At 51.1% G+C, this 25,089-nt stretch overlaps 2 protein-coding genes across 4 annotated transcripts; one reads left to right on the top strand and one right to left on the bottom strand.

Moving 5' to 3' along the window:
* The first annotated feature begins 2,685 nt into the window (after positions 1-2,685).
* BEST1 (bestrophin 1) lies at positions 2,686-9,865 on the top strand. The gene is made up of 9 exons (XM_022591782.3): positions 2,686-2,878; positions 4,083-4,177; positions 4,730-4,963; positions 5,643-5,797; positions 6,190-6,267; positions 6,565-6,717; positions 6,929-7,009; positions 7,296-7,447; positions 9,190-9,865. The coding sequence occupies exons 1-9, from the start codon at positions 2,727-2,729 to the stop codon at positions 9,863-9,865; spliced, it is 1,776 nt and encodes a 591-aa protein (XP_022447490.2). The 5' UTR covers positions 2,686-2,726.
* Positions 9,866-11,373: 1,508 nt separating this feature from the next.
* On the bottom strand, positions 11,374-14,275 carry FTH1 (ferritin heavy chain 1). Of its 3 annotated transcripts, none has more exons than XM_089914708.1 (5): positions 13,968-14,275; positions 13,639-13,788; positions 12,236-12,382; positions 11,794-11,919; positions 11,374-11,697 (listed from the first exon to the last, which is right to left on the bottom strand). In XM_089914708.1, exons 1-5 carry the CDS (start codon positions 14,079-14,081, stop codon positions 11,533-11,535), a joined length of 702 nt encoding a protein of 233 aa, XP_089770834.1. In that variant the 5' UTR covers positions 14,082-14,275; the 3' UTR covers positions 11,374-11,532. The 3 variants fall into 3 exon arrangements, with proteins under 3 accessions (XP_089770834.1, XP_089770833.1, XP_022447493.1); XM_089914707.1 differs by having other exon boundaries at positions 13,648-13,788; positions 13,968-14,193; XM_022591785.2 differs by lacking the exon at positions 13,639-13,788 and having other exon boundaries at positions 13,968-14,272.
* Between the last annotated feature and the right edge of the window lie 10,814 nt (positions 14,276-25,089).

Here is a 25,089-nt window from a genome sequence, read left to right as displayed (position 1 = left end):
TCTCTGGTTTGGAGAGTTGACTAAAACGTTTCCCGTCCTTCATTCTCACCCAGCTGCTGAGGTAGGTGTTATTCTCCCATTTCACAGATTAGGAGACTGAGGCTCAAGTGAACCTGCCCCTTTCCCCAGTTCAGTTAAGGACAGTTGTGGGAAATATGTCTCCCACAGCACAGGCAGCAGGGATGCAGCAAATACTCCTAAAAGATGGTCCCTGATCTCTGAAGAGACTCCCTCATAACAATAATGGTGTGATTGTTTGCTGTGATAAGAAAAGTACCCAAGGTTGTTGTCAAATAATTTTTTTTCCAGACAGAGAATTATAAAGGCAAAATACTGTGCACAAAAATCGCCTGCAGTCTCGGCACTGCTAACAATGAGGAGTATGGGGTGGGGGGTGTGGGGACAGGTAGGAAAGGGGAGAGTGAAGGAGAGAGGGAGGGAGGAGGGAAGGAGCGGATTTATTGTAAGGCTCAAGGTCACATTGTAAATCAGGGCTTCGGAGGTGTGGCTCAGAGACCACTGGCATTATAATCTCCACAGTGCTTGTTAGAAATGCAGCATCCCTCAGGTCTCAGAATCAGACTCTGGAGAAAGATCCTGAGAAGCTGCATGTTTAACAAATATTCCAGGCTCTTCTTACAGCCACTGAAGACCAAGAGCCACTGCTGCTTCAAGCTTTCACTTAATACAAGAGGAGATACATCCTAGACCCCCATCACTTCTAGCGACTTAGGGGAGGGTTCTCACATATGGACTGATGTATTAAAATGTATGAAACCCACTGTTGAGATATCAACCAGCTGTCCTTGGGGACCCGGGCACATACTTCCCTATTGCACAGGCTAGCTGGGAAGTGCAGAAACACTGCTGTGTCACCCCACACCAGGCCCGGCCCCCACGCAGCAGCCCCCTTGCCCCCCTTCTCCTTCCATAACTATAAACCAACCTCACGGGATACTGCCAGCCAATCACAACCCGAATAACCTATGATGTCACCAGCAGCCAATCAGAGCTCCTCATGAGTATATGCTGAATTTTGTCATCTTAATGAGGTGATGGAATTCTAAAGCAACGCCATCCTTTTCACAGAGGGACACTGAGACACAGAGAGGAGAAGAGGCCCACGCAGGGTCACTTCACCAGGTGGCAGAGCCAGGACTAGAAGCCAGGACTTCTGCCTGCGGTCCAATGTTCTTTTGGGTGCCCAAAGTGCTGCCAAAGCCCACAGGGCCTGGGCGGAGGCTCCCCTCTCTGGATTGCTCCTGGCACAGGAGATGAGGTCCAAGGCCCTGGCCCCTCCTCCCCACAGCTCTCCCTGCAAGACCTCAGGGGTCAGAAACAGATCCCTCAATCTCCGGAGTCTAGGGCCCAGAGGAAATGGCAGGGTAGTCAGGGCCCATGGTGGAGGGGGGTTGTCCCCCATCTCAGCCCTGGTCTCAGCTCAACGCCCCTCACCCCCGGAAGGAATTAGAGGCCAGACTGCTGCCTGCTGCTTATGGGCAGATTACGAGAAGGAGGCCAAGACAAGGGTTCCTCTGTGGAGGCCCTGGCTTAGGGAGTCAAGTGACCACTCAGCACACACGTGGGCAGTGCCAACCCCTAAGTGGGCAGGGGCACTGGCCAGAGGACCCCAGAGAGTCCCACCAGTCCTGTGGCCAGACCTTCTGTGGGATCGCCTGACCAGCCTGGAGCCCCAACTGTGAGTGAGGGTTACCGCAGAAGGCTGGGCTGGGACATTGAGAGCCTTTGGGGTAGATAACCTGTACCTGTGCACATGATGGAGACACACAGGCAGCACGCGTGCAGGTGTGCGGGCACCTGTGTGTCTGCGCAAAGGCCCTGAGGCAGAAATGAACTTAGGGAGCACCAGGCACACAGACAGCCAGTGTGGCTGCATCAGAGCAGGTAGGGGGAGGATGGGGTGCCAAACATTGCTTCAGTAAATTTTTATTGAGCACCACCTATGAGTACACAATAGGAGCTCCATTCCCAGGAGGGAATAGGCAGTAAACAAGCAGGTAGCATGCAAAATATAATGGCAGTTATAACATGATAAGTGCTATGTAGAAAAATGGAGCAAGGCGAGGGGAAGAGAGGGCCAGTGGTACTAGGATGTTATTTCCAGGTAGGGTGGCTGGGGGTATCCTTTCTGAGGAGGTGATCTGAAGTGGGAGTGAGCCATACACTTAGATTAGGACGAGCATCCCCCAGGAAGGAGGATCAGCATGTGAAAAGGCCCTGGGGCCACCATTCAGTAAACATCTCCACCAGCCAGGCTCTGTTCTGGACACGGGGAACAGGGTGGTGGCCAAGGCTGACCATGCCTCTTACCAGTTCTCACTCCAGGGTGGTTGATGGAGCTTGGGGAGCTACTGAACACGATGGGCTCATAACGCAGGAAGGAGCCCAGCGTGTGGACATCTCTGTTGTTGCCTTTGTGGTACAATTTAAGGGCACAGACCTCTCTGTGTCTTCTGTGCCAAGGCTATGGACGGTCCCTGAGCTCACTTTCCTGGCTTCTTGGAGGTCACCTCACTGCCCCCCTCCCACTGTCCAGATGGGAGAGCTGAGGCCCAGAGAAGGGAAGGGTCCTGGATAATGTCACTCATGTGTCCTGGACAGATTCTGGAGAGGTCCCTACTCCTTCCCGGCCCCCCCACCATCAGTATCCCTCTCTGTCTGTTCACCAGCACCCAAGCCCACCTGCTGCCGCTCGGTGCCTGGCCATGACCGTCACCTACTCAAGCCAAGTGGCTAATGCCCGTTTAGGTTCCTTCTCCCGCCTGCTTCTGTGCTGGCGAGGCAGCATCTACAAGCTGCTCTATGGCGAGTTCCTCGTTTTCCTCATCTGCTACTATATCACCCGCTTCATTTACAGGTACCGGGGACAAGCCAGGGCTCGGAGCTCCTGGGTGCCTCCCAGCCATCTAGGGGGCCGGTGCACAGAGACAGATAAGGCTGAGCTGGGCTTCTGGTCAAACCGTGGGGCCTGAGGCCCGGGGGCTGGGGAGGAGAGAAAAGGAGGCAGCCTTGGGGGGCAGCTCAGTGTAGGTCGGAGCATCTCAAGCACCCTTTCCTCAAATCGAGGGAGGGGCATTGGAACCCAGGCCTTACCTAGTCCCACTCAGTCAGCCTGTTTCCCTGAATCCCACATAGTCTGACAGGCCCATATCATACTTTTTTTCTCCCCAAAAAAATGTGTATTTAAACGATAAAAGACAGCTAAAACCACAGAATATATGATAGCATTTTTAATGGAAAAAGCATCAATGATGGCAATGCATTGACAAGTATCAAACACATAAACCTCTTGAGTTCATAATGATAATACTAATAACAAAGCATGTTCATTTTCTTTGGCTGTTACTAGGGTGTCAATATACTTTAAAAAAATTAAGACTTTATTTTTTAGAGCAGTTTTAGGTTCGTAGCTTAACTGGGCAGAAGGTACAGAGAGTTCCCATATACCCCACCCCTCCTGCCCCACCCACTCAGCCCTCCCCCATTATCAACATCTGATGACAGATGAACCCACACACACGGACACATCATTGTCACCCAAAGTCCATAGTTCACCTTAGGGTTCACCCTTGGTGTTGTACATTCTATGTGGTTGGACAAATGTATAATGATTTGTATCCACCATTACAGTGTTGTACAGAACAATTTCATTGCTCTGTGCTCTGCCGATTCATCCCTCCCTACCAGATATTTTTTTTAAAGACCAAACACTCATTTCAGCCTGCTTTCAAACAACTGTCTTTTGGATCTTTTAAAAAGGTCAGTGGTGCCTAAAGCTGACCCCTTCAGCAGGACCTTCCTTCCGCCACCTTATAGAAAACCCCCTGAGGGTTTCTCCTCCAGGCATGGAGCAGAGGGCCCATTGGGGTTTCAGGGCGGCGGGAGAAAGAGGAGGACCTGGCTCAGGCCAGAGGAGGGGCCCCAGGCAGGCCAGTGAAAGGGATAGGGAGGTGAGGCTGCCACTCTCCTACCCCGGGCCTGGCTGGACCTGGGACCGGTCTCAGCCATCCCCTCCCAGTATCTACACATCTTTCCCCCCCGCCCCCCCCCGCCTCCCCCAGGATGGCCCTCACGGACGATCAGCAGGTGATTTTTGAGAAGCTGACTCTATATTGCGACAGCTACATCCAGCTCATCCCCATTTCCTTCGTGCTGGGTGAGCTCCCCCTTCCGCGTGCTGGGGTCCCAGTGGCTGCTCCAGGCTCCAGACAGGCAGATCATGAAGAGCTAGCTGGGGAAGGCCAGTGGCATGTCAGCGCCTCTCGGTGGTTCAGGGAAACGGGGAGCCTGCAGCCAGAGGGACTGAAGTTAGACATTAGGAAGGCTGTCCTGCTGTTAGCACTCAAGACCCCACTTTCTTTTTTAAATTTTATTATTATTATTATTTTAAACATCTTTATTGAAGTATAATTGCTTTACATTGTTGTGTTAGTTTCTGCTAAGACCCCACTTTCTGAGGGCAGCGCCGACATTACAGTAGTCTCTGGAGCCTTGCGCAGGAGGGGAGGTATCTGGCGGATTTCTGGGAAAGCAAGCGGGGCCAGAGAGAGAACTCAAGTCTCTCGTGCCTTCACGCGAAGCTCTCCAGGAGGGTTGGTGCTGGGCCCAGCCCCATTAGAAAGATGGAGAAACCGAGGCGTCGCCCTCGCTGGGCTCTGGCCGCAGCGTGGGCCTTCGCCCCTCGCGCCCCCGCCCCCCTCCCGCACAGGCTTCTACGTGACACTGGTCGTGACCCGCTGGTGGAACCAATATGAGAACCTGCCATGGCCCGACCGCCTCATGAACCTGGTGTCGTGCTTCGTCGAGGGCAAGGACGAGCAGGGCCGGCTGCTGCGGCGCACGCTCATGCGCTACGCCAACCTGGGCAACGTGCTCATCCTGCGTAGCGTCAGTGCTGCGGTCTACAAACGCTTTCCCAGTCCCCAACACCTGGTGAAAGCAGGTGGGCGGGGCCTGGCGAAGCAGTGGGCGGAGCCAGAGGCTGACAAGGGCGGGGCCGGAGCTGCAGATGGGTGGAGTCAGAGGCCCCAGGGCTGAGGATTGGGTGGGACCAGGAGCGGAGTGGGGTCGAGACCCGGGATGGCGGGGTGGGGGTGGGGGGGCGGGGGGCGGGGACCTGAATTGGGCGGGGCGAAGTCAGGGGTCTAAAGGTGGGGAGAGGCCAGGAACAGACTCTAGGAGGATAGGGCTTTGAGATAGGGCTAAGGCCTCTTGATGGATGAGGGAAGAGTGAGGGTTGAGGGCCAGAGTGGGGCTTTGGGAACTGGGAACTGCCCTTCCCCTTCCTGTTTTCCGGTTTCCAGTCTGTACGTCAGCAGTCTCACTCTCTGGCCTTGCCTGACCTGATCCTGGTTAATAAGACAGATCCCTCTCACGTACTCAGCCCAGAGCAGCACATAGTAGACACGCAGTGATAATTTGTTGAAAGAAAGAGGATCGCAAAGGAGATCTGAGGTCCCTATGGGCTCAGCAGGGACTTGGTTTGAACTCTGGGTCCCACCCAGCAGGGCCTGGCCAGCCACCCCTTCTGCAGGTTCCCCTACCCACTGTCCAGCAGGGCCTGGCCAGCCACCCCTTCTGCAGGTTCCCCTACCCACTGTCTTCTCCACTCTACCCCGCAGGCTTTATGACCCCCTCGGAACACAAGCACTTACAAAAACTGAGCTTGCCACACAACTCATTCTGGATGCCCTGGGTGTGGTTTGCCAACCTGTCAACGAAGGCCTGGATTGAAGGTCGAATCCGGGACCCTGTCCTGCTCCAGAGCCTGCTCAACGTGAGCCCGCTACACACATGGGGCTGCTGCAGCGCGGGGAGGGTCATGCCCCACGTGGAACAGGTTTTCTGCAAAGAGGAAGTTTGAGCCTCAGAGGGTCTTCCCAGAGCCTACCTTGGGACTGTAGGATCTTTTCCAACAGGATTCCATAGCCCAAGGTGGCCCCTTTCCAATTTCCCCTCCCCTCCCCTCTCTAAAGTGAACCTCTGAGATCCTGGTTCCTTTTTGATATTGAGGAGGCTGAGGCACAGAGAGGTTAAGTGAGCTGTCCATGACCACACAGCCAGGGCTGGACCATGAGCACGAGACCCTGGTATCTGCGGAAGAGCTGGGGGTGAGCCTGGGAGAGCAGGTGATGGTCAAAGGCCCAACCTTCCCTCCTGCCCCCCTAGGAAATGAACACCTTGCGTACTCAGTGTGGACAGCTGTATGCCTACGACTGGATCAGTATCCCACTGGTGTACACTCAGGTGAGGACTAGGCTGGTGAAGCTGCCCCTTTGGGAAACTGAGGAGGACCCGGGAAGCAGCCTATGATGGGAAGGGCTCACTTAGAGGCTGAAGAAGAGGCTCACCCTGGGAGTCAGGTCTGGACTTTGCAGGTTGTCTCTAGTGCCAGGTTCAAAGAGTCCAGGTCCCTGCCTGGTCCAGGTGGTGGAGGCAGTGTGATCATCCCCATTTTAAAGGGGAGACCACAGAGCCTGGGGAGCTTCCTGGTCCCACGGTCCCCACACAGCCCTTTCTGCCGACACCGCCTTTCCCTCCCAGGTGGTGACCGTGGCGGTATACAGCTTCTTCCTGGCTTGCCTGATGGGGCGTCAGTTTCTGAACCCAGCCAAGGCCTACCCCGGCCACGAGATGGACCTCGTTGTACCCCTCTTCACATTCCTGCAGTTCTTCTTCTATGCTGGCTGGCTGAAGGTGAGCCTCCCCGGGACGAGGCCAGCTGTGGCCCAGGGATTAATGGCCAGTTAGGAGAGGAGGTGCCCTACACAGTGGCTTTGGAGACAGTGAGAAGCGCATCACTGAGGGGGGTGGAGAGGTGGACATGGCAGGAGCCAAGGTTTAAGGGTGGGAGCAAGGCTGCAAGGGGTTCCACCTGAGGATTTCCAGGGCCTCACCTACCCTCAAGGTGGCAGAGCAGCTCATCAACCCGTTCGGAGAGGATGATGACGACTTTGAGACCAACTGGATTGTCGACAGGAGTTTGCAGGTATGACGGGAGGAAGAGAGCCTGTCCCATGGCCCCTCCCCAAACTGGACCCAGGGAGGGGGCCCCACAGTTCTGTAGGGAGGCCTCACAGTGAATTGCCCAACCATTTACTCACAGGATTCTCAGCCTAACTTTCGAGGCTACAGGCTGCATCAGTCTCTCCATTTCACAGGAAGGGAAACTTGAGGCCCAGAGAGAGAGCAGTGACCTCTCCAAGTCACCTGGCAAATTCATGGTCCTGCTTGGGCTGACCTGTTGGACTTCTCCTTCTGTCCCCGATGACCAGGTGTCCCTGTTGGCTGTCGATGAGATGCACCAGGACCTGCCACCGATGGAGCGAGATATGTACTGGAATGAGCCAGAACCACATCCCCCCTACACAGCCGCTTCTGCCCAGTCTCGTCGGCCCTCCTTTTTCGGCTCCACCTTCAACATCAGGTGGGAAGTGCCAGGGAACCACTTCGGTGGGTAGAAAACCCCAAGTGCAAGGGCCTGCCTAAGAACTTAGAATAGTATTAGTTAATGCATATTGGGTGCCTATTAAGTGCTGGGCATTGTACTAAGCTCTTAACATGTATTAGCTATTTCCGCCCCCTCCAATAAACTTGGTTTGTTACCTCCAATTTCCAGATGATTAAGTCCAGGTTCAGAGAGGTTAAGTCAGTTGCCCAACCCAAGGTCACATAGCTAGCAAGCAGCACAGGTGGGCCAGGTATGTCTGGGTCCAACTCCACACCCTTAACCCTTACCTTGTGCTGTGTAAGGACTCTTAGAGCTATAAGGGCTCTTAGGTAGTCTCCAATCTAAGCCCCACCCCTTATCCAGAGTTGAAAACTGAGGCTTAGAGAGAGAAGGGACTTACTCAAGGGCAGTCAGTGATTAGTGATGCAGCTGGGATGTCAGGGCCTGGTTCCTGACTCTGGTTCAGAGCTGTGTTTCCTGATAAGCCAGGGTGTTGGCATGGGGAGTGGGAGTGGGGTTCCCTGGGCAAGGGAGCGAGCAAGAGGCTGGGTCATCACAGGTACCTTCGGAGTAGACTTCTTGCTACAGAGTACGGGCCTCAGGTCAGCCCACAGCAGCCACATTTTCCCCCACACGGGTCCTCTTTCCCTGATTTGGTTAGAATCCCTTTTGAGCTGTAGCTGGGCCATGGCCGGCTGAAGAGTCGCCCCAGACAGCTCTCTCTCCCTAGGATGACAGAGTGGAGAGGACTTTGGAGAGTGTTTGCTGCATCTCAGGGTCTATCCCATCAAGGTGTTCTTCCACAGTATTAAAAGCGCTGTTCTCTTGTTAAGAACCGAGTATCCTATTAAGCTGTGATTAGAATTAGCTGGAGTCTCTAGTTGGTGTGAGGAAGGTTTGGATAAGAGATCAAATGATCGAGGATGGAGGCTTGCTTAGGTCAGAAGCATTGCTGGAGGTCGCCTCTGAGTTTTCCATGGTTGGTAGCCCAGCTGCTGGGGAAGGAGGATAACGGAGAATAATAACACATAGACCTTGCCTCCAAGAAACACACAATTTAGTGAGGGAGTTCAAACCCAGGGCCCAGACTCTGGATACAAGGTACAAAGTACTGGATGCCTGGGCAAGGGACAGAGTATAGAACAGAGATCACCTTTGGCTGCCTGAGAGCTGGCCTCCAGCTGGACCTGGAGCTGGGCCTTGAAGCATGGGGAGAATTTGGACATGGGCAAAGGTGGCCACATTCACGGGTGGGTAGGCTTTCTCTTGCAGAGTAAAGGCTTTAGGCTCCCAGGAAGCCAGACTTCTCTCTGGGGGGATACTGCTCCCCAGCGGGAACCACAAATCCCTGGCTTACTCAGTCACTCCTGGGCCTCACGTGACCATCCATACCTGGGGAAGAGCCGTTCAGACAGCCCGGAGTGAGGGGTTTCAAAGGGAAAATGTGGGTGCTGAAGAGGAAGCCCTTAAATACCAGGCTAGGGAGTTTGGATGTTAACATGGGCAAGAGGGAGCCACAGAACAGTGAGGCGAGCTCGGCCAGGAGGGATTGATTGAGAGGCACAAGATGGATCAGCAGAGAGGTGAGTCAAAGCTGAGGTGAGGAAGACTGTGTGTCCTGGGCCTTGGGCCAGAGGGAGAAGAGAGGGTAAGGGAGAAGCCAAGTCAGGCTTCAGGCCGTTGTCCGCCCACTACCCGAGTCTCCTGTTTCTTTCCAGTCTGGATAAGGAGGATATGGAGTTCCAGCCAGATCCGGAAGAGGAGGAAAGTGCTCACACTGGCATCGCTGGCCGCTTCCGAGGGCTGCAATCCCACGGCCGCCAGCCCCCCAGGACAAACTCAAAGACCAAACTACTGTGGCCGAAGAAAGAAGTCCTTTCCCATGAGGGCCAGCCCAAGAACCTCGGGGGAGGCGTCCGACAGGACACCAGCGATAAGGAAGACGTCAAGGCCTGGAAAGGGGAGGATGCCTTCAAGTCCGCCGTGCTATATGGGAGGTCAGGCTACCACAGTGCCCCCCAGACACCCCTCAGCCACACCCCTATGGTCTTCCCACCTGGACAGTCAGCACCCTCAAGTCTTCGCAAAGTCTCAGGCATGGATGACACCGTCAAAGACCAAAGCCTTCAGCCTGCAACTCCCAGGTCCAAGAAGAGCTTTGAATTGCTCCCAGAGAGTGCTGGGGCCTCAACGGAGCACCCGGAAGTGAGTCACATGAGGAGGAAAACTGTTGAGTTTAACCTAACAGACATGTCAGAGGCCCCTGAATATCTCAGAGAACCGCATTTGGGACAGTCGACAAGCAACATACACACTATACTCAAAGATTGTGGCGATCCCTATTGGGCCTTGGAAAACAACAGGTCTGTCCTCTACCCAAACCAGGGTCACTGAACCCCCCAGCCCACCAGGGGTGGTCCCCACCAGCTTCCCCTGCTCTGAAGCCCACCCTACTCCCAGTTTTCCTATGGTTCTATGGCTGCCAGGGCATGCCCAGCACTGGCTTGGGGCGCGCACCTGGCCGCCACAGCAGGGGCTCTAGGGAAGTGTTGGCGACTTTTGCTTATTTCACCCAAGAGCCTGACTCACCAAGACTTCTCTGGGGCCCAGGGATAGGAAGACGAGGTTTGCACTGACAAGAGTAACGCCGAAGGGCCACTAGGCCAGGCTTACATGGGCTGACGTTACCAGTGGGCCCAGCTCACCTTAAGCACGGGTGGCAGACAGAAACACAGGCAGAACTTGGGGCTCTAGACTGTAGCCCAAGAACTCAACTTACTGGCCAGGCTTAGCTGGGAGGTCGCGTATGAGCCCTCCCCCATAACCAGTGGTGGCTCTGAAGCACTCCTGGAAAGGGTGCCACACTCCTGGGAACTGGCAGATAAGGTGGGGACAATCCAGGTCCCTTGGGGTATCTTACTGCTTTGGGGACCTCACCAAGACTTCTGAACTTAAATGAGCTCTTCATGCATTTTTGAGGTCAACCTAAAGTTGTCACAGTACCACCAGATGTTTGCCTTTATTCCAGATTCCCCAGCCGCTCACCCAACTAGACCCAGCCCCCCACCCCAGCCCCCAATCACGATGTGAAAGGGAAGTGTAACTTCTCATTTCTTATTATTCTCAAGCAGTTATTCTGAGGTCAGAACACCTAGCTTTGTATTGAAAACTGAAAAGGCTGAAAAGGCCTACCACCTGTCATACTTCTCAGGGCTAGATGGAAACTTACAAATCACTGTGGCTGGTTTAGGAAACAATGTTAATGTAGTTGGTTAGCAAGGACCCAGACGGCTCCCCAGTCTTCTAACACTACTCACTGGTTAATATTCAAGATGTCTCAACCTCTTCCCTCCTACTGCAGCTATTTTCCTATTGAAATGAAGGTCTCTTTCCATACTCATGTAAACTTTCCTCAAATTCTCACTAGGGATGAAGCACATTCCTAGCCTGCTTCCCAAGGGGGACGCTTCACTGGCCTGGTCCTACCTGCGTGTACACCGGCAGGACACTGATCCAGTCATAGCCATATAGCTGTCCACACTGAAGAATATGTCCCTACGACAGCCTGAATTAAATGGTTACCTTAATGGAGAACAAGAATCAGTAGCTTCAAGTCTACTTTAAGCCTCAAAATGCTTTCTGTACATATAAATTGTGAAAACCAGAACTGCTGGAAACGTATAAAACACCTAATTCAGAACCAGGAATCCTTAAGTCCTGTCTGAATTCAAAACACCCAAGCCTTGGTATCTTTCCCAAACTAAGGAATTTCATAAGTAAATACAGATCCTCCTAAGCGTTTCGCTTTGGTGAGTGTGACTGAGCCATGGTGGCACTTACAAATTTAATAAAGATGGCCTAGATACATTTCTAGCCCACCCCGAGAATTCAAAGACAACAGCTGGGTACCAAATTACTTTATTTGAAGGAATGGTACTAAGGAAAGGACTTGTAGATATTTTGGTACAACTTACAGAAAAGGTAAGGTAACCCAAACATGCATGCACTGCCTTGGTGACCAGGGAAGTCACCCCTGTGGCTACGGGAAGCCAGCCTAAGGCTTAGCTCTCATTATCACTATTTCCGAGGGTGTGCTTGTCAAAGAGATACTGTGCCATGCCAGATTCGGGGGCACCCATCGTGCGCAAGTTGGTTACGTGGTCACCCAATTCTTTAATGGATTTCACCTGCTCATTCAGATAATGAGTCTCAATGAAGTCACACAACTAGAAAAGAGAACAAGGAAAAAAGTTATTGGGAAGCTTCCCCAGCCCCTAAGACAAATGATTTCCTCCGTTTACTCCCAGGTTGCCAATACTCACATGGGGGTCATTTTTCTCAGTGGCCAGTTTGTGCAGTTCCAGTAGTGACTGATTCACACTTTTTTCCAAGTGTAGCGCACATTCCATTGCATTCAGCCCATTCTCCCAGTCATCACGGTCTGGTTTCTGAATGAGACGAGGTTAAGTCACTGCATGTGCAACCTCTACCACTTAAACCACGAATCAGCAAAAAGCGTCTAATGTGTGACCACCGTGCTTGGCAAAAGGAACAGCCAAGTTCCCCCGACAACCGCTTCCAATTTAATATCCTTGCCCATTACTGTCTGCCAACTTTAGCTTAGATGGTAGGCCCGAAAAAGCGCAAAAGACAAGAACCCAAAGTAGCCTCATCTGATAAGGGCAACTGCTGGGCTCAGTGATTTCTGACGCCAGAGGACTGCTAGACAGATGAGGCAGGCCAACCCTAGGGTCTTCAGTTCACCTTGATGTCCTGAAGGAAGATTCGGCCACCCCGCTGGTTCTGCAGCTTCATCAATTTCTCAGCATGTTCCCTCTCCTCACAAGACTGGTGAAGAAAGTATTTGGCAAAGTTCTTCAAAGCCACATCATCGCGGTCAAAATAGTACGACTGAAAACAGTACATGAACATGTTAGGGATTCCCAAAGGAAGGCGGTCTGCTAGTCTACGCTTCCTTCTCAAAGCCCAGCAAGAAAGGCTCTGAGCACAGGAAGACTAGAGCAAGGTGTGTTCCTGGATTGAACACAACAGTAATTAGTTTTTACCCTGAAACACAAAAATGAAACTTGGTCCTTGAAACTGAAAGTTTGCTACAAGGAACCGTTAGAATACCATGGGAATTGCCTCCACATGGAACATCTTAAGCATCTAAGTGCAGAGAAACTTCCTACAGCCCCTGTCAAATCTGGTTGAAGAGATGTTGGAGTATTTACCCTGCACTGTTAGTAGTGCCTTCTCCCCCTCCTCCCTGGGTAATCCATGTTAAAACATGAGCTGCGGGCTTCCCTGGCGGCGCAGTGGTTGAGAGTCCGCCTACCGATGCCCCGGTCCGGAAAGATCCCACATGCCGCGGAGCGGCTGGGCCCGTGAGCCATGGCCGCTGAGGCTGTGCTCCGCAACGGGAGAGGCCACAACAGTGAGAGGCCCGCGTACCGCAAAAAAAAACAAAAACAAAAACAAAAAACATGAGCTGCCAGCTTACAGCAGGCTGATGGATGTGTAAAATTAACCCACTAGGCAAGGTAACAGTTGTGGGCAATGCCAACGTATGTAAACATGTTATCAGTAGAAAACAAAGATTTTAGTCCCTTTTACACCCTTGCTGTATTCAGCTGTTCCTGAAATGGAATGACAGTCATAGAAATCCAGGCGTATTCCAAACCCATCCGGAACACGTTTATTCTTGGATGATTTGCAAAACGTAATAAGACAATTATAACTAAAACTCCTACCACACCGATTAAAACCAGGATTTTGGAAAACTGCTTCCACCGATTACTGCATGGAAAATTTTCAGGCCCCGTAACTGTTGGTGGACTATATCCAAGAACTAAAGGTTCAATTACGCCACAACCCTTAGACACAAAAAAGGTAAAGAATACGGGTGGCAGACAACTCGGTGTCGGCTGAAAGGGAGATTTCTAGAGATATGCTTCAATTCAAGCGGGGCTTAGAGATAAACAGAGCGGAGAGGTGGAGGTGGCTGTTCGGCCCACGAGAGAGAAACCACTTCGCACCAGCCCCCACAGTTGGACACCATTACCCAGCAGGCTCCGCCGGACTCAGGGGGATGGGAGCCGGACCTCCTCAGCACCGCCCCCCATCACGTGATCGAATGCAGAAGGGATGGAAATGCGAAAATCCACCTTCCTAACTGCAGGGTCGTACTGGTGGCAAGTGTGGCAACCCCGGGAGGAAACTCGGCTCTTTAAATAAACTGGAGTGCGCAGAGGCGGCCCTGGCCCACGAGGGAGCACTCCCAGGGGACAACTGCTCAGAATTTCTGCGCAGGAGTCCTAGAGGACCCCGAGCACCCTTCATTTTCCAGAAGGGCGCACGGAGGCGGGAGGCGGGAGGCGGGAGGCGGGAGGCGGGAGGCGGGAGGCGGGAGGCGGGAGGGCCCTCCCGGTAGCCACACCCCCGCCCTGCAGGCAGGGAGGCCGCGCCCGTGCCCCGTGGGCCCGCCCGCGCTCACCATGGACAGGTAGACGTAGGAGGCGTAGAGCTCCAGGTTGATCTGGCGGTTGATGGCGGCCTCCGAGTCCTGGTGGTAGTTCTGGCGCACCTGCGAGGGGGACGCGGTCGTCATGGCGGGCGGCTGAGGTGAAACGGTGGCGGTGGCTGCGCGGCGCTGTAACGGCGCGGGGACCTTGGGGCGATCGGAGGGCGCCGTGAGGTGGTGACGAGGGCTGGCTCTGAGCGGCCGGCCGGAGCGGGGGACGAGCGCCGGGTTCCGTCCAAGCACTGTTGAAGCAAGAAACCGCGGCGACTCTCCGCGAGGACTGTGGCGCAGGTGACTATTGCCCGGCTCTTATAGCGGGAATGGGCGTCAGGCCCGCCGCGGCCAATCACGCCGCCCGCCCGCCTAGCTGAGCCCCGCCCCTTCCTGTGGACGCGCGGCTCCGCCCCGCTGGGGGGGTGGGGAAGGAGGGGTGGGGGTGGCGGTGCAGGGTGTGGGTGGCCTGGAGGCTGCAGCTTGTTCCGTGGAACGTGGGGCTCGTTTCGTGGGGTTGGAGAGAAAACCTGAGCGGGGGCAGGAAGCCCAGTTCGGAGCCCTGACCCCGGTGGCGTCCTGGGTCTTGAAACCGACAGGAAACTCCCCCTGGCGCCGGGGGCGTCAGGGCGATTCCGAGGTCCCAGAAGGCACCCTGAGACTCTTGGCCAAGGGCATGTTAAAAATCAGAGCGGTAGAGCCGCAGTTGCCACACCCCGAGGTGATTACTTCGTGATGCAAATAGGGAACCTGGAGGGTGAACGTGGGCCCGAAGAGGCCGAGTGAGTCAGAGGTCGGGCTGGGAAAGGGCTCAATTTCTCTTCCTCAAAGCTTAGAAAGAGACCGAATGCAGGCCGGGTGGGGCCCACGGCCCGTCGCGGTTTGGCCCCTCTTCCGGCTCCGGCGACCTTGTCCGCCGTTTGCTGAAAGCAAATATGGCTCCTCGTGCATTTGATACAACAAAGGCTGGGCGGGTCGTGTTTCCCGAGAGACTGCGGAGATCGCCTTCCCGAGGGAAACGTGGGGATGAGCCGTTGAATTCTGAGGAAATCGCCGGTAGCTTAAAGCTCAGAGACCAGGGGTTAGAAAATAGAGAAGAAGCCGCTTGGGTCTGGAAAGGATGCCGCGAGGCCATTTTGAAAAGGCCTCTTTTATTGGCTCCAGTCCCAGGAGCCTCGGGCTGAGCAGGCCCTACAGGGAGCCACCCCCAGGTTGTCCTTGGAGAGAAGCTAATGGCACTGAACGAATGTGCGCGACAGATGCCAGGGACCCTGGGGAGGGGGGGGGACACAGGGGCACTGCGTGTGGCTTGCAGCAGTGTCCCCATCACTGAATGGGTGTGAATTCATGGATGGCAGAACTGGACGGAGCTAGGCCGAGCGCCTGCGCCCCAGTCTGCTCTCCTCAGGGTCACTATTCTTAGCCAGGTTCTTCAACGCATGGGTGGGAGACCTACCCAAGAACCTTTTCAGGATGTTCACAAACATGCAACTGGAAGCTGGACTTCCAAACCTTTAAAAAACATTTTTTAAAAAATTTCAATTAAAAAAAGAATGAAAAAAAAAGAATGTATGTCTCTATAACTGAATCACTTTGCTGTACAGCAGAAATTAACACAACATTGTAAATCAACTATATTTCAATTTTAAAAACTTTAAAAAAGGAACTTTACTAAAATATTAAGTTGCTGATGGAATTATGGCAGTTTCTCTCTTGCATCTGTTATTCATTTCAAAATGAACATGTGTTACTTTAAGGAAAAAAATTTTTAGTGGGGCTAGAGCTACATATGATAAAGTAAGCAGAAGGGTGGTGGGAGAATACAGACAAGGAGTGCCTTACCCAGTCTGGGATAGGAGGTCAGGGAAAGCTTCCCTAACAAAGTGACACTTGAGGGGGACTTCCCTGGTGGTCCAGTGGTAAGGAATCCACCTTCCAATGCGAGGGATGTAGGTTCTGTCCCTGTTCAGGGAACTAAGATCCCACATGCTGCAGGGCAACTAAGCCCACGTGCCACAACTGTTGAGCTCGCATGCCACAAACTACAGAGCACACTCTCTTTGGAGCCCGCACGCCACAACTAGAGAAGAGAAAACCTGCTTGCCAAAACTAGAGAGAAGCCCGACAGCTGCAACTAGAGAGAAACCCGAGCAGACCGAGGGCCATGATGAAAAGATTCCGTATGCCTCAACAAAGATCCCGTGTGCCGCAACTAAGACACGATGCAGCCACACACACAAAAGAAGGAAAATAAATGTTGAAAAAGAAAAAGTGACACTTGAACTGTCACTTAGTTCAAGGAAAAGTAAAAGAAGGAAAAGTAAAAGAAAGGTGAAAGGGAGGAGGGAGATGAGGAGGGAATTCCAAGCAGAGAGAGCAGCATATGTAAAGGTATAAGGTGTGGAAATGCATGGCCTATCCAAGGCACCTTAAGAAAATGTGTTGGCCTGAAAGTAGAGTCCATGTTGGTGAAGCCTGGGAGGGTAGTATAGGGGCAAGGTCAGGAAGGGTTGTGTGTCGTAAAAAGGGGTTAAATCTTATCCTGGAGGACATGGAGACCCTAAAGGATTTCTAGCCAGAGAAATAACCACGTTAGTTTTGTTTCTAGAAATCTTACACCGAATCAACAGAAAAACTATTAGGGTAAGAGTATGACAAAGTTACCAGATGCAAAGTTTTCCTATGTGTCAGTAACCAGTTAGACAATGAAATGAGAGAAAAATTTTCTTCATTTACAAGGGCACCAAAAGCTTAAAGTACCTAGGAATAAAGTTACCAAATGTGTGAAGAAAACTATAAATGTTTACTGCTGGACAGAAAAGAAAACTTGCATAAATGAAGAGACACCATGTTTCTATGTAGCCAACCTCAGTTTTGCAAAGATGTCAATTCTCCCCAAATTAACTTATAAATTCAGTGCAATTTCTGTAAAACTCAGTGGTCTTTTGGAACCTTGACAAAATGATTCTAAAGTTCATTTGGAAGAGTGTGTAGAAAAGCTGATAAGCATTTGGTGGGGAGAAATGTTATGAGGTTAGATTTGTCCTCCCTGATATAAAAATAAAACAGTAGTATAAATATAATATTATAAAGCAGTTGGTACTGGCACAGGAAAAGGTGAGTAGATCAATGCAACTAAACAGTCCTACCCCCATATGAGTGGGAACTTGGTACATGCTAAAGTGGCATTTCAATTAGGAGAGAGAGAATGGGTTCAACAAATGATGTTGAAACAATAGATAGTCATGTGGTGAAAAATGACTCAGCATTTCAAAAATACGTTCCAGATGGATTAAAGATCCAAGCCTTAAAAAACAAAAAACAAAACAAAAAACCCCCTATAAAGTCATTAGAAGAATATATAGAAAATTATCTTTTAGAATTTGGGGGTAGGGAGTGTTCTTCTGAGGCTGCCTTAAAGAAAAAAAAACCTATGAAGTCATTAGGAGAATGTATAGAAAATTATCTTTTAGAATTTGGGGGTAGGGAGTGTTCTTCTGAGGCTGCCTTAAAAAAAGAAGCCAGTTGGCAGATATGACTACTTGAAAATCTGGACGATGGCAGAGCAAGAAGGACCAACTATTGAACTACACCAAAGAAAAAGTAAAGGCCAAGTCTTCAGAAAACAAAGAATATGCCAAAGCAGAGAAAATCGATGACACTACCATTCCTGAAAGAGCTCCAAAATGAAGCAAGATTGCAAAACAGAATGTTACTAGAGTGCCTTGGTTATCAGGTGCATTTGATTACAGGAAAGAGATAAATTTAGAACAGAACTGGCCCCTTTGGCAGTGGGAGGGAAAAGGAAAATAGGCAATCCAGAATTTCTGGGACGTGTAGTATTGAAGTTAGAACTCTTTGTCTTTTTCAACCAGTAAAAAATAAAACCAAGAAATACTTTGAGTAACACAGGCTGATTAAGATGAATCCTCAGGGTAATGACCAAATCAAGGGCACGGCTGTCACACAGTTTGTTAAAATTTTTGAATGGATTAAGGTAGTTTCTAGGAAGTCCTTTCAGTTGGACCAAGCGCCTGGGGGGCCGGGCGGGGGGGGGGGGGGCGGCGGCGGCGGGGAGAGCAAAGGGTGTGGTCCCACCAAATCTTGATGAATTCAAAATACATGGAGTTAAATCTTTGAGAGGCATATCTAGAAACATATTGTGGATATAGTTATTGGAATATGAAGCTAACTGGTATCAAGTAGGTAAGGAGCCAACAAAATTGTTCTTTTCTTTGCAGAAATGAGTGATTTAAGTTTTTAAAATAAAGCTATAATTAACTGCAGAATCTTAGGTGTTTTATTAAATGTGTTTTGACACTTGAATACAGCTGAAACAAGATGCAGAACATTTCCATTATCCCAGAAAGTTTCTCTGTACCCCTTTCCAGTAGATTTCCCCCATACCCCTCAAGAAGCGCACTCTTCTGATATTAACTAACTTTGCATGTTCTAGAATTTCATATGGATGGAATTATACAACAAAAATGAAAAGCTGTAAGACAAAAGATGCCGTAAACAAAGTTAAAATACAAATGACAATTAAGTTAGTATTTGTAGCTTGCCAAGTAGTGAAGATTAATAACCATACTGTACAATATATATGCGTATGTATAACCGTATATTGTAGACATACAGATCACTTTTGGATCGTCTTCCCTGCTGCTGTATACTGTAAGCTCCTGGTGGGCAGGCATTAGTTCTGTCTTCTCCATCCTGCATTTCAAGCATTTTGCAAGATGCTTGTAACTTGGTCCTCAGTATTTGTTGAATGAATGGATGGATGCCTGATTGAATGTGGAGGATAGTTTAAAGTCAGACAAGAGGGCTGGGTACCTGTTGCGAGGTAACAGCCCTAGTTCTCAGTGAGTAGAAGAGACAGAAAGCAGATTTGAGAGATATGGAGAAGACAGAACAGACAGCATGAGGTAACTGATTGGACAGCTGTGGAGGGGGGTGGTAAGGGGGGGCCCGGTGGGCAAGAGAGCCCCCAGCTTTCTGGCCCGGGCAGCTGAGTTGCTGCTGCCATTCACTGAGGATGGGGACACAGAAGGAAATGCAGTTTGGGGGGAAGGTTGTTGAAGGAGGCCAGCTTGGTTTTGCACAGGATTTGCTGAGTTTCAGGGCCTCCAGGACATCCAGGTGGACAGGGCCAACATGAAGTTGGATCCACCGGAAGGAAGTTGTTCTGGTGCAGAAAGGAGGTTTCTTGGCTCCGTGCTTGGTTAAAACACATGCAGCTGCAGTGACCATCACGGCAAAAATGAGGGTCAGCTTGGGATGTAGAAGGTCACTGGGGGAGGCCGGCTGGGAAAAATGAAAGGGCAATCTTGTGCTGGGGGTGGGGGGGTGTTTGCTTGGGCCTGTTCCACACTTTCTGGGAACCCTGGGGTGTCCGAACTGCCATCTCCAAGCCTCTAGATTCTTCCGAAGCCCTGGCCTGGTCTTTGGACCTTTGTTGACCAGGATTCTGCCTCCCTCCCCTCCAGCCCCGGCTCCTCTGAGAAGGTGGGGAGTTTGGCTGGCCTCCCTGGGGCCTCTGCGGGAGGAGCCTCAGGCTAGGGAAGAGCCAGGCCTGTGGTTTCTGGAGGACTCCAGCTCACCCGGGAGAGGGAAGAGGTGGGGGATGGGATGAAGAACTGCTGCCCCACCGTGACTCAGCACTCTGCTGGGCTGGAGGGGTTGGGCTTGGGCTCCAAAAGTGCTCTGTCATCCGGGGGAGGGGAACGTTGGCGGGCTTTACTATAGGGTAAGCCACATTTGGTAGTGTGTCCGGGTGTCCAGGCTGGACCTGGAACAAAGGGATCTAGTTCACCCACCCAGGCATCAGAAAGTGTTTTTGCAGGAAAGGGAAGGTGTCACTTTTCACACCCATTTCTTTTTTGTTTGTTTTTCTTTTTTCAAATATTTTTTTTCTTTTCTTTTCTTTTCTTGGCCTCGCTGCTCGACTTGCAGGATCTTAGTTGCCCGCCCAGGGACTGAACCCATGCCCTCGGCAGTGAAAGCGCAGGGTGCTAACCACTGGACCACCAGGGAATTCCCTTTTCTTTTTTTCTGTGCCTGTTTCTTCCTCACTGCTTTCCTGCCTCACAGTGAGTTCTCAACAGATGCTGGGTCTCTCTTTCTTTCTAGGGATTGTTGCTATGGGGTTATGATTCCACAGCTGGAAAATCATAGGCCTTGGAATGTTAAGGCTCAGAAAGAACTTTAGAGTTTCCAAATCACTGTATTTTACAGATAAAGAGGTGAGAGGCCCATAGAAGGCCAGGGCTTGCCTAAGGCCATCATCACTGGCAGAAACACAAGCTGAAAATGAAGGACAAGACGCATGAGGGCATACGATGTGGGGTCGTTAAAATGGATAAATTTGTTGCTGGAAAGTGTATATGAAATGATGTTATATGAAAAAGCAGAGCCCAGAATAGTTCATTCAAAGCTGATGACAATGAAGAAGAATCACCAGGCTGGAAGCATAGAGGAGGATTGGGAGAGAATGGGTTAAGTGATGTTTTCACTGAAGAGCTGGTGTTTTAAGTGTCTGGGATTTTCCCTGAAGTTAAGTAAAGTGAAGTGTGCAGGAAATCAGAGTTCAGAAATTGGAAAAAATAATACTGAATCAGATTTGGGTGCGTTTCTGGACGATGCAGCCGTGATTCAGAGAGCTTGTCCTTAAGGCATTTCTTGAAAACCCAGCAGTCTAGGTACTCAGTTGTCCCCTTTTCCAGGAGGTTACGGTCAAGAGCCATGACCTGGGATGTTTGGGGATAACTGAGAAAGGAACGCCCACTTTTAAAATTTATTTATTTATCTATCTTTTGGCTGCATTGGGTCTTCGTTGCTGCGCTCAGGCTTTCTCTAGTTGCGACGAGCAGGGGCTACTCTTCGTTGCAGCACGCGGGCTTCTCATTGCGGTGGCTTCTCTTGTTGCGGAGCACGGGCTCTAGGCACACAGGCTTCAGTAGTTGTGGCACGCAGGCTCAGTAGTTGTGGTGCACGGGCTTAGTTGCTCCGTGGTATGTGGGATCTTCCCGGACCAGGGATTGAACCCGTGTCCCCTGCACTGGCAGGCAGACTCCTGACCACCGTGCCATCAGGGAAGCCCGGAAGGCCCACTTTTTAAGGCAACTCAGGGCTTATCGCATCCATGGGAGTTCCCTCTGGGAGAGCCCAGCACACCTCACCTCTGCCAGAGACTTTATCCCATGGACCCTGGCTGTTGTTTGCTTGTCTGCCTTCCCACTGGACTTTGAGCTCCATTTTAACCTGTGTCACCAGACCCTAGCACAATCCGGGGCCCTTCCGGTTCTAGCAGTTTGCAGCCCTAGGGCCCTCCTCTGGAATCATCAGGCCCAGTGGAATAATACCTAGTCTCTGCCTTCAGACTGTAGGCCTCTGGAAGTAAGCATCTGGCCTTTGATGATCTCTTGCTATATCCTTCCAAAGGACCCCCTGGGTATGTATGTGCCCACATTCTGGAAGCTTCAATGAGGTCACCTGGCCTTTCCAAACTTTGATTCTTATATTTATTTACGGTCTCTGGAGCTAGTCCTCCCCCGTGCTACCCTGGGTGTCCCCCCCCCACACACACTTTGGGTGCCCTTGTCACCACGATTCATGTTTCACCCCATGAGCTGGTACCCAGCCACATGGCATGCCCACGTCACCCAGTCCAGGCTCAGCCATGCCCACCCTGGCCAAATCAGGAGAGGCCTGGCTCAGCAAAGGGCAGCCTCGGAGAAGGGAATGAGTAGAGTGGCGTGCTTGCTTTGGCCGAGGTGGGCAGCCAGGAAGTAGAGACTGATGTCTGCCTCTGCTCTCGCCACGTGGATGCGCATTTCACCCACACCCAGGGGAGGCTGCACGAGCACAGTCCCACGTCTGCTAGGAGAAGCTGAGGATTGAGGCAGAAGCTTGAGCTTCAGGCTGCGCTGAGCCGGGGGGGGGGGTGGGGGACAGGGCACAGAAGCTTGTTAGGAATCTGAGAGGCCAGCGGCCCGGGCCAGAGGGGAGGCTGAAGTGAAGGGCAGCTGGGGGCTCACCAAGCTGGGAGGCAGTAGAATGTAGCGGGAGTGAGTGACTCTCTGACTTTCCCAGGAAGGTCCGTAGGTGCGTGTGCTCCAGGCAAGCTAGTTTTTCTGGCTAAGCAAGCAGATGGGGCCCAGTGGCCAGCAGAGGGGAGTCCTGAGTGTTCCAGGAGAGGGTCAGGACCCAAAAGACCTCACCGTTATCGTGGAAGAGGCCCTAGTCAGCCTTTGGCTGTTACCAGTGTCCCTGGCCTTGTATTTCCTGCCTGCACTACCAGTTGCTGCCTGGCCCTTCTCTAACTACCATCGTTCCAGGACCCCTGTGGGTACCAAAATCCGAGGATGCTCCAGTCCCTTGTATAAAACAGTGTAGTATTTGCATATAACCTATGCACATCCTCCTGTATTCTTTAAATTGTCTCTAGCTTACTTATAATACCTAATACAATGTAAATGCTATGTAACATGCCAGGCACACGACAAATTCATTTTGCTTTTCAGAACTTTCTAGATTTTTTTTTTTTTTTTAGTATTTTCAATCCAGTTGGTTGAATCTGTGGACATGGAACCCACAGATATGGAGGGAAGATTGTAGTCTCTTTTCTGCCTGTCCCAGCTGTATGAAATGCAAAGGTGAGCACTTCACTCCTCTGTTTAAAACTCCTCCCAGGCTCTCCTCTGCCCTTGGGATAAAAGTCCAGTCTACCGTGCAGTGAGAGGCCCTGCTCATCCGCCAGCCACTCTCCCCCGGGCCTCCTCTTCAGCTATTCCCCTCAGCCCAGTGGCGGTCCCCTTGGACTTGGTATACCTGGTCCCTCTGCACGGACTGCCCTGCCCTGACTTTTCTGCCTGAAAACAACCCAGCCTTCGACACCCAGCTCACATATCCTCTGTGAGGCTTCCCTCACCTCCCCCTGCAGAGGTGAGAATTTCCATTCTTTGTGCCCTCCAGTGCTCTGAACATTTCTCTGTGGCCACAAGTACTGCAGTGCCTTGTTTTGTACCCACCTCCCACACCAGAAGAGGAGCTCCTGCCCTATTCACCTTGGCAGTGCCTCCCCTTCCCCACCTCGGTACCCACAAAGCGCCAGGCTCCCAGACTACCGAGAACTGTGTGTTGGATTAATTTAAGAGCCCAGTTCTTACTCACCTTTCCTGTTATTGATGGATAGGCCTCCCCACCCCTTGCCTCATAGGTTTGCTTTTTCCATCTTTACTTAGGTAAGACTAGCTCTTCCTACTCCCCACAAGGAAGACACAGAGAATACTTGAGCTTCTCTGGGGTCTGAGGACCCTGAGAACACTACAAGGCAGAGCGGTCTGTGACCAGCTGGGCCATGGAAATAGTGACGCCATGGTCACAGGCTCCCTGCTCCATTGATCAGTTCCCTTTGCCTGTGTTGGTGGCCACAGAGAGTTTCCTTGACTGGAGGAACTTGTGGGAGGTCACAAGTGGCCAGGGAGGAAGAGTAGAAGGATGGATTCTCTCTACTAAAAAATGTGCCACGCAATTTTGTATGGAAGACCCGGAAAAGCCAAAGCAATCTTGAGAAAGAAAAACGGAGCTGGAGGAATCAGGTTCCTGGGCTTCAGACTATACTACAAAGCTAGAGTAATCAAGACAGTATGGTACTGGCACAAAAACAGAAACATAGATCAATGGAACAGGATAGAAAGCCCAGGGATAAACCCACGCACATATGGTTACCTTATCTTTGATAAAGGAGGCAAGAGTATACAATGGAGAAAAGACAGCCTCTTCAATAAGTGGTGCTGGGAAAACTGGACAGCTACATGTAAAAGGATGAAATTAGGGGCTTCCCTGGTGGCACAGTGGTTAAGAATCCGCCTGCCAATGCAGGGGACATAGGTTCAAGCCCTGGTCCGGGAAGATCCCACATGCCACGGAGCAACTAAGCCTGTGAGCCACAACTACTGAGCCTGTGTGCCACAACTACTGAAGCCCACGCACCTAGAGCCTGTGCTCTGCCACAAGAGAAGCCACTGCAACGAGAAGCCTATGCATCACAACGAAGAGTAGCCCTTGCTCACCGCAACTAGAGAAAGCCCGCACACAGCAACAAAGGCCCAATGCAGACAAAAATAGATAAATAAAATAAATTTATAATAAATAAATAAATAAAAGGATGAAATTAGAACACTTCCTAACACCATACACAAAAATAAACTCAAAATGGATCAAAGACCTAAATGTAAGGCCAGACACTATAAAACTCTTAGAGGAAAACATAGGCAGAACACTCTATGACATAAATCACAGCAAGATCCTTTTTGACCTACCTCCTAGAGAAATGGGAATAAAAACAAAAATAAACAAATGGGACCTAATGAAACTTAAAAGCTTTTGCACAGCAAAGGAAACCATAAACAGGATGCAAAGACAACCCTCAAAATGGGAGAAAATATTTGCAAATGAAGCAACTGACAAAGGATTAATCTCCAAAATATACAAGGAGCTCATGCAGCTCAATATCAAAAAAACAAACAACTCAATCCAAAAATGGACAGAAGACCTAAATAGACATTTCTCCAAAGAAGATACACAGATGGCCAAGAAGCACATGAAAGAATGCTCAACACCACTAATCATTAGAGAAATGCAAGTCAAAACCACAATGAGGTGTCCCCCTTTCAAACATCCCTGCCTTTTGTAATTCTTTGGAATCACTAGCTGGAGTTCAGCAGCTCTAATTTTTTCCCAACTTGCTCATCTGTCCAGCTGTCCTTTCAGTACTGTGGGTATGTATGTGGTGGTAGTGACAGGAATCCAGAAATTTTACCTTTTCTGGAATTGGTGATTTCTCGAAGAGTCACACCTACTTCCTCACATCCACTCCCCCCACCCCCACCCCGAGTACTGGATCCAGATTTTCCTCTGGGGAGACATCTCCTCCCCTCCAGCCCCTGCCCTGTACTATGGTTAGAACGGCCTCTGCCCCCCACATTCAGAGGAAGGCACATATTCTGTCACTTGCAACACATTTTCCAGTCAATTTACCTTTTAAATCACCTAAAGGGCAACTAATTCCTTCATGGATCACAGAATTTTCAAGCCAGGA

Source organism: Delphinapterus leucas, chromosome 7 (assembly GCF_059928025.1).
Source record: "Delphinapterus leucas isolate spDelLeu-1000000601 "Yukka" chromosome 7, BTC_Dleu_Yukka2, whole genome shotgun sequence".
Lineage (NCBI taxonomy): Eukaryota > Metazoa > Chordata > Mammalia > Artiodactyla > Monodontidae > Delphinapterus > Delphinapterus leucas.
The sequence above is the reverse complement of the archived record's forward strand: the minus strand, read 5'-3'. Positions and strand labels throughout refer to the sequence as shown.

What these genes read in the sequence shown, in the direction of transcription:
- BEST1 (XM_022591782.3), top strand. Translation starts at nt 2,727, where the DNA reads ATGACCGTCACCTACTCAAGCCAAGTGGCTAATGCCCGTTTAGGTTCC. An exon ending in TCCCACTGGTGTACACTCAG is followed by an intron (nt 6,268 to 6,564) that starts GTGAGGACTAGG and finishes TTTCCCTCCCAG; the next exon opens with GTGGTGACCGTGGCGGTATA. An exon ending in TTGTCGACAGGAGTTTGCAG is followed by an intron (nt 7,010 to 7,295) that starts GTATGACGGGAG and finishes CCCGATGACCAG; the next exon opens with GTGTCCCTGTTGGCTGTCGA.
- FTH1 (XM_089914708.1), bottom strand. Translation starts at nt 14,081, where the DNA reads ATGACGACCGCGTCCCCCTCGCAGGTGCGCCAGAACTACCACCAGGAC. An exon ending in CCTACGTCTACCTGTCCATG is followed by an intron (nt 13,789 to 13,967) that starts GTGAGCGCGGGC and finishes GGGGTCCTCTAG; the next exon opens with GACTCCTGCGCAGAAATTCT. An exon ending in CTGAGAAAAATGACCCCCAT is followed by an intron (nt 11,698 to 11,793) that starts GTGAGTATTGGC and finishes TCTCTTTTCTAG; the next exon opens with TTGTGTGACTTCATTGAGAC.